The sequence below is a fragment of the Mustela nigripes genome, chromosome 1 (assembly GCF_022355385.1).
Source record: "Mustela nigripes isolate SB6536 chromosome 1, MUSNIG.SB6536, whole genome shotgun sequence".
Classification (NCBI taxonomy): domain Eukaryota; kingdom Metazoa; phylum Chordata; class Mammalia; order Carnivora; family Mustelidae; genus Mustela; species Mustela nigripes.
The window spans coordinates 48459514-48472308 of NC_081557.1; the positions used below are offsets into that span (position 1 = coordinate 48459514).

Genomic DNA, 12795 nt, shown 5'->3' on the forward strand with positions numbered 1-12795 from the left:
GTACATTTATATTTGTATTTTAATTTGAGTCACTGCAAGCCCTTTTTGGAAATAAAAGGAGAGAATAAATTATAAATTAAGTTCCCATACATACTTTTAAAATTTTGTTCTACAGTACTGTATTTTTTAAAAAATTAAATAAAATAGTACTGTCTTTACTATTCAAAATTAAGTTAAAAAATACATATATAAATAACAGTTCACAAGATGTTTGTCTCCTTAAGGATAGAGATTATTGTGCTATATCCCTCAGGACATAGGCATGAAGCAGGCACTCACTAAAGGCAGTTGAGGGTGAAATGACTGGACCCTCTTACACCTCTTCCTTGAGGCTGTGGGCTGACATCTAACAGAGGTGAAGGTTCTCTGCTTTCAGCCTTGAAGCAAGGGGTGCTGCACCCCTCTATCCCCCCTTCACCCAAGTCCAAATGAAATGGTGGCATTTCAGGCCTGGCTGATATGATTCCAGAAGGTCTTGGTAACTGATGAAATGAGGATCAGTACACTTCTAATAAGGAGAAACTTATTGGCAGACTGTACCGGTATGGACATGATCATCTTTTAAGACCATTCCCATGGCACCTTTACAATGAGGCCTACTCACCCTGACCAAGGTACTCCTGGCATTCCTTTTTATCAGGTTCTATTTTTCCTCTTTCTATAGCACTTCTTACCTTCTAATACGGTATATATTTTATTTATGTATTCTGCTATAATTTACTATCTGTTCTTACCTAGGCACCACCACTAGTATAGACATAAGGTCTATGAGGGTAGGCATCTTTGTCAAGAATAGTGCCTAGAAAACAGTAGGTCCCCCCAAAATATTGTGATATGAATAAATTAAACTAAAAGGTATGCCATTTTTAATAAAAATCACTGGAAGGAAGAGGAAGACACAAAATACATGTTTAAAACACCAATAATTGGGGCGCCTGGGTGGCTCAGTCAGCTGAGCAACTGCCTTAGGCTGGGGTCATGATCCTCGGGTCCTAAGATCGAGCCCCGCATCAGGTTCCCTGCCTGGTGGGAAGCCTGCTTCTCTCTCTCCCTCTGCTGCTCCCCCTGTTTGTGCTCTCTCTCAACCAAAAAATAAAATCTTTAAAAAAAAAAAAACAAAAAAAAAAAAACCCCACCAATAATTAGTCCTAAGAACCCAAACAAGTAAATACCAGCCAACACTCTCACTTTGCTCAACAAGCATCACTGAATTGCTAATGGAACTGGATAAAGACAGGGCAATCAGTTAAGGTAACAAGTCATTAGAATTAGAGAAAAGTGTCCCCAGAGCACATCTACCAGCAATCTGTGCACTGACTGACAATACTCTTTTTTAAGTATAGTGTTATTTCCTCATCTGTCTCAGTGGTGGAAATACTACACCTAGAAGGGCCGCACACTCCCCTCCCTTTTCTCTGCCACCTGCTTGCTATCTCTTGTGGATGGAGACCCCCCAAAGCTGGAAAAGAAAACTGGTGGGTGGGGTGAAGGTGGTGGTGGGTGGAGTATCAGTGGCAGAATAAACATATGCTTGTGTGTAGACAGGACTAATGTGGGCAAAAGAGAGTAACAACTCGACATTTGCAACAGGTGACACATATACTACCTCACTAGGCTCTCACAAAAATACAGCGGGAATCTACTCTGCTACCAGAGGCAGTCCCCTCACACCTTCTGCTCTGATAATATCCTGTCCACATGGCTCTGACATCATGGGTCATGCTAGACTCTGTGTCTCTACCTGCCTTTCCTTTCCACATTGGACCCTGAGTTCCCAAGGTCTCTGATTCTCCAGTGATTAGCACAGAGTCTGGCTCAGAGAGGATATTTACCAAATGCTTGTGAAAATAACTGATTTCAGGTGGAGAAAGAGGGGGCCCACAGAATTCTGAAATTCAACTAAGGGTCAGAACCAGGACGGATTCCAAGCCTCTCAACTGCAAAGCCTATTTATACCAAGTTTCCTTTCAAGTGCTTGAAGCTTATGAGGCAAATAAGGAAATGGAATGCTGAGAACAGGTTCAGGACAGAGAAACAGAGAAGAGAGTCCTATACAGCTAAGTCTCTCAGCCTGTCTAAGGCAGTGCTACCTCTATATTAAAAAGTCCCTGTTTCGTTGGTTTCGACATTTATGATCCTTCCAAAGGAGGCCAGCAGTGGCAGACAAAAGCCTTAATGATCAGCTTATAGGAAAAATTAAAACTGGGCACTTCAAACTATCAATTTCCATGGCTGCTACTCAAGTGCCCAGTCTGCTTTCTTTGAAAGCATTTCTTTTTGCTCTTATGTAATCAACTCTTTGCATAACTACAGCTAAAAACTGGGAAGGAGAAGTAGGATCCTGGATCTGGCAGTGGGAGGCAGCAGTGAGGTAAAGTAAAACACAAATTTTGCTGGCAGCCAGACCAAATTCTAATTCTTGTCTGTGTGACCTCAGACATCATCTTACCTTACTGGGGTTCAGTTCTCTCAGCTGCAAAATGAGAATTCTGGCAAATTGTGGCAGTTGTGAGAACTGGATATAACACTCTATACATAGGGGATTATTTCAATCTTTACAAAATAGCTTCTCAGTGGGAATGGGGAAGTGCACAGGAAAAGAACAGGGTTTCTAATGGGAGGGAGGGGGTACCCCCTTCCCTAATTTCCATCAGAATCTCCAAAGAAATAGCCCAGTGGAGCCCTCACTGAGGACAGTGACTAGATTCCTCCACATGGACAGATGGTAGATAATGAAAACATAAACAGAACTCACATGTGTACCTTCAACCACTTAACACAGCCTTGCAAACATTTCATGGCTTCAATAATGCAAACGACTCACCTAAGGTCACAAAGCAAATGAAAGATAAAGCCAGGATCCAAGGCTATCTCTGCCTTTTCCCCATCTCCTATACTTTCATTACACCAGGTATAGACCTGACCTTCAGCTCAGTCCATCACCTTGACTCTGGGGAAGACAGCAAGGAGACAAGCAAGGGCAGGAAAGGGTTCTGGAATGTGGTCTGCAAGGATCAGGCTAAGGGAGCCCTGCGTGGAAGATTTCTCACCTGTCATTTCGGCTGATGGCTGCCACCATGAGTGCCGTCCAGCCGAGTCTGTGCCTTGCATTAACATCTGCACCTTCCGACAAGAGCCTAGAAAGAGACAGAGGAATATTTTTAGTAAATGGCTTATCGTGGTAGTAGGAGTGGAAGAAGTGAAATCATCAAAAAACAGGGAGGCTGGGTGAATCTGGAAATAGTCACAGTACTAAATACCCACCCCAGTTCCTCTGGCTTGAATGAGTCTGACCCCCTGCTGTTATCTTCTCAGCCTTCTGAGGAAATAATGTGCCTTCCCTACTTTAATACCCTGACACTCCCACAGTCCAGAATGTTCTTTCCCTGATTCTTTGCCCATTCAAATCCTACTAGCACGCTATGGGGTTCAATCCTGCTTAAGAACTCCCTCCTGTGAAGGCTTCCTTGGCACATCCAGTCCACAGATATCTTTTCCATCCTTAGAATTTCCCTATGTTCATGCCCAATGACACTGGTTATCTAGGTAGTTCCCAGTTTACAAAAGGATCACATCCTCAGGTTTCTCTGTATTGTGGCTGTTTGGAAACTGAAAATCTTGAACCCAAGGACAGATGGGAAGAGTATTAGAAATGCTGGATTAGGTTTCTAGGAAAGTTCACATGAGCCTATTTGATTCTCTAGGTCAGTGTCTAGCACATGGTAGGAATTCAAGCATTGTTCGATAAACTAACAAAAACAAGGCTTTAAATATATCACTAAAATCCTAAATTCTGGGTTCTGGGAACAAAGGGCCCTGCAATGTGGGGGTGGACATAGAGAAGGGGAATAAACAGAACCAACTCTTATTGAACATCTACTGTAAGCACGAAGTGCCTTCAGAACTTGACACACATGCTCTCATTTACTCTTCACACAAGCTTAAGGAATTGATGCTAACCTCTTTTCATGGATGAGGTGAAATGTCTCGCTGAAGGTCACAAAGCCAGCTAAGGGGCAATCAGTGATTGAAGTTCAGGCTGATAATGCCACTATAGCCAGAATTCCTGTCATCACCGCCCTTCCCCCAGACTCAGCCTTGCTCCATGGATCATGGAGGACAAGAGACTCAACTGACTTTAGCCAGTCATGGTATGTGGTTGGTCCTGTGCTAGATTCTGGGTGGGGGTGAAAAGACAGGGGGTCTGCCCTAGTGAGCAAATGATTTAGCTGAAGTCGGGAGGGATGAATGGGAGGAGACTAAGGATAGTAGGAAATCAAAGCCTGGAGTGTGTGGTTTCCCACCAGAAGTGCCACAGGAGGCCAGGAGAGTGTAAGACCAAAAGCCAAGAGCGATTCACCAACAAGGCAGGAATAGTGGAGGGTGTTTGGGGAACTGGGAGGCCACTGACTCTTCAGTGGGTTCCAAATGAAAGGCACCAGCAGAGAGTCCGGGGGTGGGGTTGAGTCCTAGCTGCATTCTTGTGTCACAATGTGCAGTAACTGCTCATCTGGACCAAGCCAAATAAAAGCTTGGTGCGGGTTGAAGCAGCAGGTGATGATGGCTTGGGAGGAAGAGCCAGAGCATGTAGGAGGGAACAGGCACTGTCAGAGTGCAGGGAGACTGGCCAGCAAGCCATAAGCATGCATGGGAGGGGCTCTGTGAATGGGGAAGCACAGGGTCCAGGTGCACACCCAGGGAACCTAACTCAGGCTCAGTGAGCAGGAAGTTCTCCCTGAGGAGGTCATGCCAGAGAGCTAGCCAGTCAAATGGGGTCAAGGGAGGGGTAGGAGTATATCAGGCAGAAGTAAAGCCTCTCGCCCAGAGAAGAAGGCAGCATGACTGGGCCCAAAATGTGAGGGAGGGTTGTCCAGAGAGGAGGTCAGGAAACCCTCATCTCTCCCCTCTAATTTGGAGGATTCTTCTAGAGAAACTCCTAGGCTTCTTTGCCACACACAGGTATGCTTCTTTTTGCAGAAACAACTTTTTTTCTTTTTTTTAAGATTTTATTTATTTATTTGACAGAGACACAGTGAGAGATGGAACACATGTAGGGGGAGGGGGAGAGGGAGAAGCAGGCTTCCTGCTTGGCAGGAAGCCTGCGCATGGCTCGATCCCAGGACCCTGGGATCATGACCCAAGCCAAAGGCAGATGCTAAATGACTGAGCCACCCAGGCGCCCCCAGAAACAATTTTCTATGCACAAGAATATTAAAGTGACTAAGAGCCCTATGAGACAAAAACAAACAAACAAAAAAACCCACCTCTTTTTGTACAAAACCTCCTTAATTTACAAAACCTTCCCTGGTTTAGCAGGTGCTGTGCAAAGCACAGGGGTTGGAAAGCTTAGAGCCTGGACTTCTGATCCTGTGATTCTGATCAGATGGCCTCATTTCTCTCGTCCTCAGTCCGGGAGGCTAGAAAATCAGGACCAGCTAAGGCAAAACAAAGAGGTTTCTGAAGGAAAAGACACAAAGTGTGCCTTGAAGAACAAGAACAATTAAGAGGCAAGGGAGGAAGTGCATGCCGGTCCAGACAAAAGTAACAAGACAGAAGCAGGGAAGCAATGGGAAGGCAGATTCAGAGATACAAATGGATTCAGGCAGATCCATCCAGGTGTCAGCTCACAGCAAAGAAACAGGCAGCTGCCAAGTTTTGCAGGGCCTACAACAGGACCTCTAAAGCCAAGCTACCAAGGTGGTGGGCATAAACCTTTTTGAGCCACAGGCTTTAAGCTGATGACTCTCTCCAGAAAAGTTCAAAGGAACACACATACCCATAGAAGAATTTTTCCTTTTTTTTTTCTTCCTTCCTTCCTTCCTTCCTCCTTTCTTTTTACAATGTCCACAAGTTCACAGCTCTTCAAGAAATCAGTAACAGAGATCTTAGGTTAAAAACCCAGTCTAAAGGGTTGACAAATGCCTGGCATACATGCTACTCTCCTGCACTGAAGTCAGAATCATGACTCCCTCCTGGCAGCTCTGTCCTGTGGAGCCTTTGAAAAAGCCTTAGAATTCTACTCCTCAACACTCATTCGAATCAGCCATCATTAATCAACTAAAGCTGGCAACAGAGAGGAAACCTCTTCAGCGTTCCTTAGACTCTCACCACAGGCAGAGGGGTTGTCACTGAAGGTTTTGGGCAAAAGAAACTATAAAATTAACCTGATAGCTTAAGCAAGCTGAGTCTGAAAGGGAAGAGAGTAGAAAGCAGGGACAAGAAGACAGTTTGGGGGCTGCTGTAATAGGAGACCAAAGGAGATGAGCCAGAGAAGGGAAATGAGAAAGCAGGACACAGCCAGGAGAAACTCAGTGCAGTAAGAATCCCTCCTGTCTCCAGTGGGTCAGGGACCCATGTTCCCCTGCCTGGGTCCTGAGAGTTCTGGAAGCAGCTCTGCTCTGGAAGCAGGACAGAAGAAGGGGTGGAGATGTCCCTTGAGGGCCAAGTATAGTGTAATGAAAAGGATGAATAAAGGACTTTGGAATTAACTAGACCTGGATTCAAATTCTCATCCAGCTAGATAATCCTGAACAAATCAATTCTCTGAGTCTCAGTTTTCTTACCTATCAAACAGGGACACTAATCTCTACTTTGCTGGGATCCCAGCCCAGTACCTGGAGTATAGCCGGAGTTCAGTACAGGGTGACTTCTGCCTGCCAGCTTACCCTACTTCCCCTCTGCCTTGATGGACCAACATGTTCTAGTCTGAAGCTGGCAACAGCAGGTTGGCCTATACCCAGGGATTCTGAGACAGGGTTACACAGGATGACCTGGATAATTCAGCCAGCCTGGCTCCAGGCACTCCTCTATTCATTTATTCAACAAACATGTGTGCACACCTACTTTGTGCCCAGCTGCATGCTGGCTCCTGAGGAGGACACAAGACAGAGGTTCTTGCTTTCCAGAACCTGAACCAAGCAGGGTTTTTTCTTTTTATACACATATACACATATGCATTTCTGTTTATTACCTCTTTTCACATGAAATTGCATTTTAAGATAAACGCATACTGCTAGGTATACAATAATTCAATTTTTAGGAATTGCTATATAGTTCCCCATGACACATCCACCAGATTTTTCCCTCTCTGCTGATACCCACTCAGGAAGCCTCCATGTCCCAGCCACCAAATTGATGCTCAAAGAATGTCTTACATGTGCCCTCTTGGAAGGGTTTCTCTGGGGCATGCATTTGCAGTGGGATCCCTAGGTTTCAGTTACTTGGTTTGATGCCACTCTGCCAGGGTCTTCTCCGGGACAGCTGCTCCATCTACCTTCCCACCAGCAGGACAGGGATGTTCCTGTGTACTGCTCTCCCTACCAACACTGGGCAGTTGCCAGCTTCCTACTGACTGCAAGCCCCATAGGTCTAAAGGAATCTCACGTTATTGTCTTAGCTTGCATCTCTGATTAGCAATAATTTTGAGCTACTTGTTACATGCCCATTAGCACTTTGGGATTTTCCTTTTCCATACAATGCAGGATTTTCTTTTAACAGGAGGACTGCTGGGAAAAAGGGCTTCTCCAAACTTGCGATCCTGCCAATGACCAGAGCTGAAGGAGCACAGAGTAGGCAGGCGCCAGGGGCTCTAGTTAGGGCTGCCGTTGCCTCCTCTAACACTCTGGGAAAGGTATCTCATCCTGAGCTTCAGCCTCCCCATGGGTCCATGCGGGCTTCAAGAGGGGGCACAGAAACCTGAGGGAAGGGTACCACCAAACTGAAGCATCACTTCTGGGAGGCAAATCTCAGTGCTCTTCGGTGACACTGCAGGGTTTGAGCCCAGCCCAGCATCCTGACTGAGCATTGTTCTTTGCAGCCTCCTGGGCCTCCAGTGCAATGGAAAAAGCAATGACCCTGGAGTCCAAGGGCTGGGGGTCAGATTCTGGCTCTGTCGCTTACTAGCTGGGACATGGGGATATTAATCTCTACTGTGCAAGGTGTTGTAAGGATTAAAAGTGACACCACATAGTAGCACTCCATAGAGTGGCGGCACTGGTCAAATCAAGGGAGGAGGGAGGAGCAGAACCAACACAACAAAGCACCACAAGCAAAGCCAACTACAACTTTGCCTCCTTCAGAGCTGGGTGGGGCCCCTCCCCCACCTCCCTTCCATAGAGAGCAGCCTTCAAAGTTAGCATTTCACACACACAGGTCTCCTCCATTTCATTTTGTTGCTTTGCAAGTGAATGCCCAGTGGGCAGTCATTTCAAAGTAGGGGCCAGCTGGGCTTGCGGGTGGCTGCCTGCTGAGAGTGGCTGAAAGGGCCTCTGAGGCCTGAGAAAGCCACCCCTGCTCTCCCCTGTGATTTTCACCAACAGACAAAATGCGGCAAGTGAATTAATCTCTTTTAAAAAGAGCAATGCTTGTGACAGAGCATGGTGTCTCCGAAAAGGTTAGGATTCCATCATCCCTGAGATGATGAGTGGAATGCTTAATGTGGGTTGCCACTCAGGGCAGAGCAGCCTGTGTCCGGGGGCTGGGCACAGCAGGCCTTTCTGGGCTCCCTGCAGACTTGTAGAAGACCCTTCCCTAATGAACTAGGTCTTCTGCCTGGCAGGGCAGTAGTGGGTGACACTCACTGGAGGTGGTCCAGGGCAGTGGACAAGGAGAAGGTCACACTAGCAGTCAGGAGTAAAAGCCCAGTTCTTACACAGATCTCAGGCAGTACTGGGAGCTAGGGGAAGAAGCAGGATGGATGTGGTCCACATGCAGGCTCCGGCACTTACTGGGTGGGCAGGAATGGATGAATCAATGACCTAGCCTCTCTGAACTTCACTTGGTCCCTTCATCTCAGTAACAGCTCATGCTCTCTGAGCCTGTTTCCACATCTGTTAAAAATGGAGAGGACCCCAGCAGCCCTATCTATAGGTCACACGGGGGTACCATTAAGAAACAATGAGACAAAATATAGAAAAATACTAGCCATGCAATAAAGCACTGGACAAACAGAAGAGTCTGTGCTATTATTATTTCCAATTAGTACCTACCCCATTTTAAGGACGGAACAGTAAAGAAGGATATGTGTGAAAGGTGTACATAGAACTTGGACCATATGTGCTCAAAATTTGCTGTGGACTCATAAATAAACAGTCTCAAATCCCCAGGCAAGGGCAGTGGAAGAATAAGGGTACCCTAGCCCCAAACCTGAGATTTCCATAGGAGACTAAAACATCACGGTGGGCAGGTGGGGGGGTGGACGACAAAGCTGCTGTGATCAGGGATCCAGGAGGGTTCTGAAGGCTGGGGACCAAACACAAAACAATTAATGGAAAAGAGGATGAGAGGGTCAAACTTTCCCTTCCTGCTGTGAGTGCTTCTGCATTCTTTTAAATTTTATTATTTATTTATTTGTAGCAATGAATATACTATTGCTTTTTTAAGCAAAACTTTCTTAGGAGGGAAAAAACCCTTCCCCTTTCTTTCTGGAAGAAACGTGTGCTAACCTGTATCAACACTTAGCAGTTTCCTTGTGTCCCCCACCCACCCAGTGAGTGTGGCCCTCCAGACTCCTCACTCCCTGCGCTAGCACCACCGCCACATGTGGGCTGAATGAACACGTCCTTACACACTCACCAACACCTCAGTCTTATGTTGAAAGTTACCTGTTCTGTACTGGTGGGCCTGTCTTTTTCAAAGAACTTGGGCTCCTGTGTATATGTGGGAAAGTGTGGGTTAGCTTCTCAGGCTCAGGGCTGGGGACACTTAAGATGCAGGCCTGGAGCTGGAGGCCATGGATTCTAGTCACAGCTCTCTCGGTAACTAGCTGTATGACCCAGATCTGTCTCTCTGTGCCTCCCCTTTCTCTGTGGTAAAATAACAGAACAAATGATTTCTTAAGTCCCTCCCAGGCCTGAAATCTTGGGATTCTAAATACATATAACATCAAAATTTGAGAAGTGGATTCCTAACAGATACAGGCACTAGCAAGACTTCCAAAGAAAAGACAAGTTCCCTGGCTGCTGTCCCTGCTGTCTGTAGGAGGGAGAGTCCCAGTCAGGGATATGGGCAGTTTTGAGTTATTCGGGCTAACCAGCTCTTCCACTCAGGGAGGGAGGTACCACTTGATTTTTCTTCTTCTTTCTTTATGACCAATCAATACAAAGCGGCCACTGAACTTCAATCGTGCATTGTTCCAACTGATTTCCGGATCCTTTGCATTAACTGGCTCTCAGCTGCAGCTGGGGAGGGGGCTGCAGGGTAGGGAGCCCTGGCCCACCTGCATCAGAGGCCTGGAAGCAGTGAGCCATGCAGACTCAATCATGATCACTATCTGGGCAACAGGGCTCTGGTTGGAGCCTCGCAGAAGGTCCTGTTTACAGTAATAACAGCACCAGGCCAGGCTGTCTGAGCAGAAGCAAGGCGCCTGGGGCTAGAATACACACACACACACACACACACACACACACACACACACACAGCCTCCATCTGCGCCTTATCTACCCAGTCAACCAGGGCTGAGAGGGGCAGGGCAAGGCAGGAAGGAGGCTGCTCTCAGCCCAGCTTGGGCCAGCAGACTTCAGGCAGGCTCCTAGTTATCTAACCCCACAAACACAAGGCGTCTCTAGCATCTTCTGCATTTGCTACTTGACCTAAGCATTCTCCTCAAAGGCCCCTCTTGGGACCCGTCTTCTAGGAAGCTCTCGAGATGCTCTTCTTACTAGGAAGATGGCCCACTCCAGCAATGCCATACCAGAACTGCTCCAAAGGGAAGCCGGTGAGCAGTGAGGGAGGAGAAAGACAGGCATTTATGCAGCCTGCAAGCTTCATAACTAGTTATTTCCTATCATATAGGTTTTAAATTCCTAGATATAAAGAATGATCTGCAAAGATCAATCAGTCCAATCCTTTCTTCTATATACATACAAACATGGAGGTTCACAAAGCATCAGCCTTCAACTATACTAATTTGGATATGAGCCTGTATCTGTCTCTTCCAGGCTGTGTGACTGTGGCAGGTTATGTTGACCTCTCTGAACCTCAGTCACCTAACCTTATGAGCCTACCAGACCTACCTAACAAGGGTGCTGAGCTTGACCAAAAGAAATAGCGTATGTCAAGCACTTATATTTTCCAAAAGTTAACTGTCATTACCACAAGTGATCTACTTGTTCATAAGTACACAGCAGAGGAGCTATATCAGAGGAGCTGTCATTACCACAAGTGATCTACTTGTTCATAAGTACACAGCAGAGGAGCTCACTGAATATTGCTGGATTAAACAGAATGAAGTCCAATGCTGGGTGACCATTCTTCGTCCCATCTCTCATAGTTTCTAGCAGGAACTTGACACACATGAAAGTGCAGAGATTATTTTTTTAAACTTTATTTTAAAATGATGTCAAGCATACAGTGCAGTTATAAAAACAGCACAAAAAACCTCAGCCTCTGTCCTTCATTCAGATTCTTGTTACATTTGCCTCTGTGCTTAACCACTCCTTTTCTCTATTTTTTCCTGGACCATGTGAGAGTTAGTTTCAAACATTATGACCCTTTACTCCTAAATACTTCAGCAGATATTTCCTAGGATGAGGCTAATCTCTTACATAACCACTAACCCAACAATGATCAAATTTGGGACACTTAACATTGATAAAATATTTTTATCTAATATTCAAATTTTGCCAACTCCCCCAATAATATCCTTTATAGCAATTTTCCCTGTAAAATAGATATAAGCCAGGATCAATGTTAGAATCAGACACTGCATGTGTCTTCAGTTTCTTTTCACCTAGAATAGTTGCTCAGGCTGTCTTTGATTTCCATAATTCTAACACTGCTGTAGAGTAAGGCTAGTTTGTTTGTAGAATGTCCTTCAGTTTGGATAACAATTTTTAGAGGAGCCCATCTCCTAGTATTCACCCATTCATTCCACAAACTTTTCATGAGACTGTAGTTATTATAGGATTCTGAGCAGGGTAAGTTCCAGTGTCCTTGCCTTCAAGGCATTCACTATTCAGCTCCACATCTGACGAACAGCTAAAATATAAGGGAGGACCCTGGAGAGGGTACCATGCAAATGTAGGTCAGAGCAACAGAACCACAGGGACAACTTTCTGGAGGCAGAGGCATGAGCTGGGCCAGAAAGGACAGGCAGAAACCCAATTCCCCTAAGGACCTCCTACGGTCCTCCTGAGGAAATCTCTGTTTCCCCAAGCAGTGTGTCCCGGGGCTGGGATGCAATAAAACATGAAAAGCAACAATACAATGCTAGAAAGGGGAGGGAGCGGGCCAGGGCACCCTTGTCTGGGTACCACTGCCCAGGGCTATATGCTCTGTCCCCAGCTGCCCTGGTGACAAGGAAAGCCCTGTCTAGGCAGCTGAAGTGTGGGGAAGGGCCATGGGCGCCACCTACTGGCACCGCAGCAGGACTCTAGGTGCTACGGAGGGCAGCTGGGCAGCTGGCTGGGTTTCCAGAAAGTTTGTCATGTGTGCTATGGCAGTGAGACACAGAAGTGGCTCAGACTTCCCAAACAGGGTTAGCACTTGAACCACCATTGCCAACGTCCAGAACCGCATGAGCTTTTCAGTTAAAGACGAACCGTGCAAAATACCTGGCCTCCTAGGGGCGCCTGGGTGGCTCAGTGGGTTAAAGCCTCTGCCTTCGGCTCAGGTCATGATCCCAGGGTCCTGGGATCGAGCCCTGCATCGGGCTCTCTGCTCAGCGGGGAGCCTGCTTCCTCCTCTCTCTCTCTCTCTGCCTGCCTCCCTGCCTACTTGTGATCTCTGTCAAATAAATAAATAAAATCTTAAAAAAAAAAAAAAAACTGGCCTTCTAGACAAGTGGGGGCAAAGATC

General features: G+C 46.3%; 1 protein-coding gene across 2 annotated transcripts in view; it reads right to left on the reverse strand.

Annotated features, from left to right (window-relative positions):
- The window catches only part of CLPB (ClpB family mitochondrial disaggregase), a 143381-nt gene that overhangs the window by 110682 nt on the left and 19904 nt on the right, over positions 1-12795 (reverse strand). For both annotated transcript variants that reach the window (XM_059410105.1, XM_059410106.1), the window contains exon 3: positions 3051-3137. In XM_059410105.1, coding sequence (XP_059266088.1) covers positions 3051-3137 — 87 coding nt within the window. The remainder of the gene's footprint in view (positions 1-3050; positions 3138-12795) is intronic.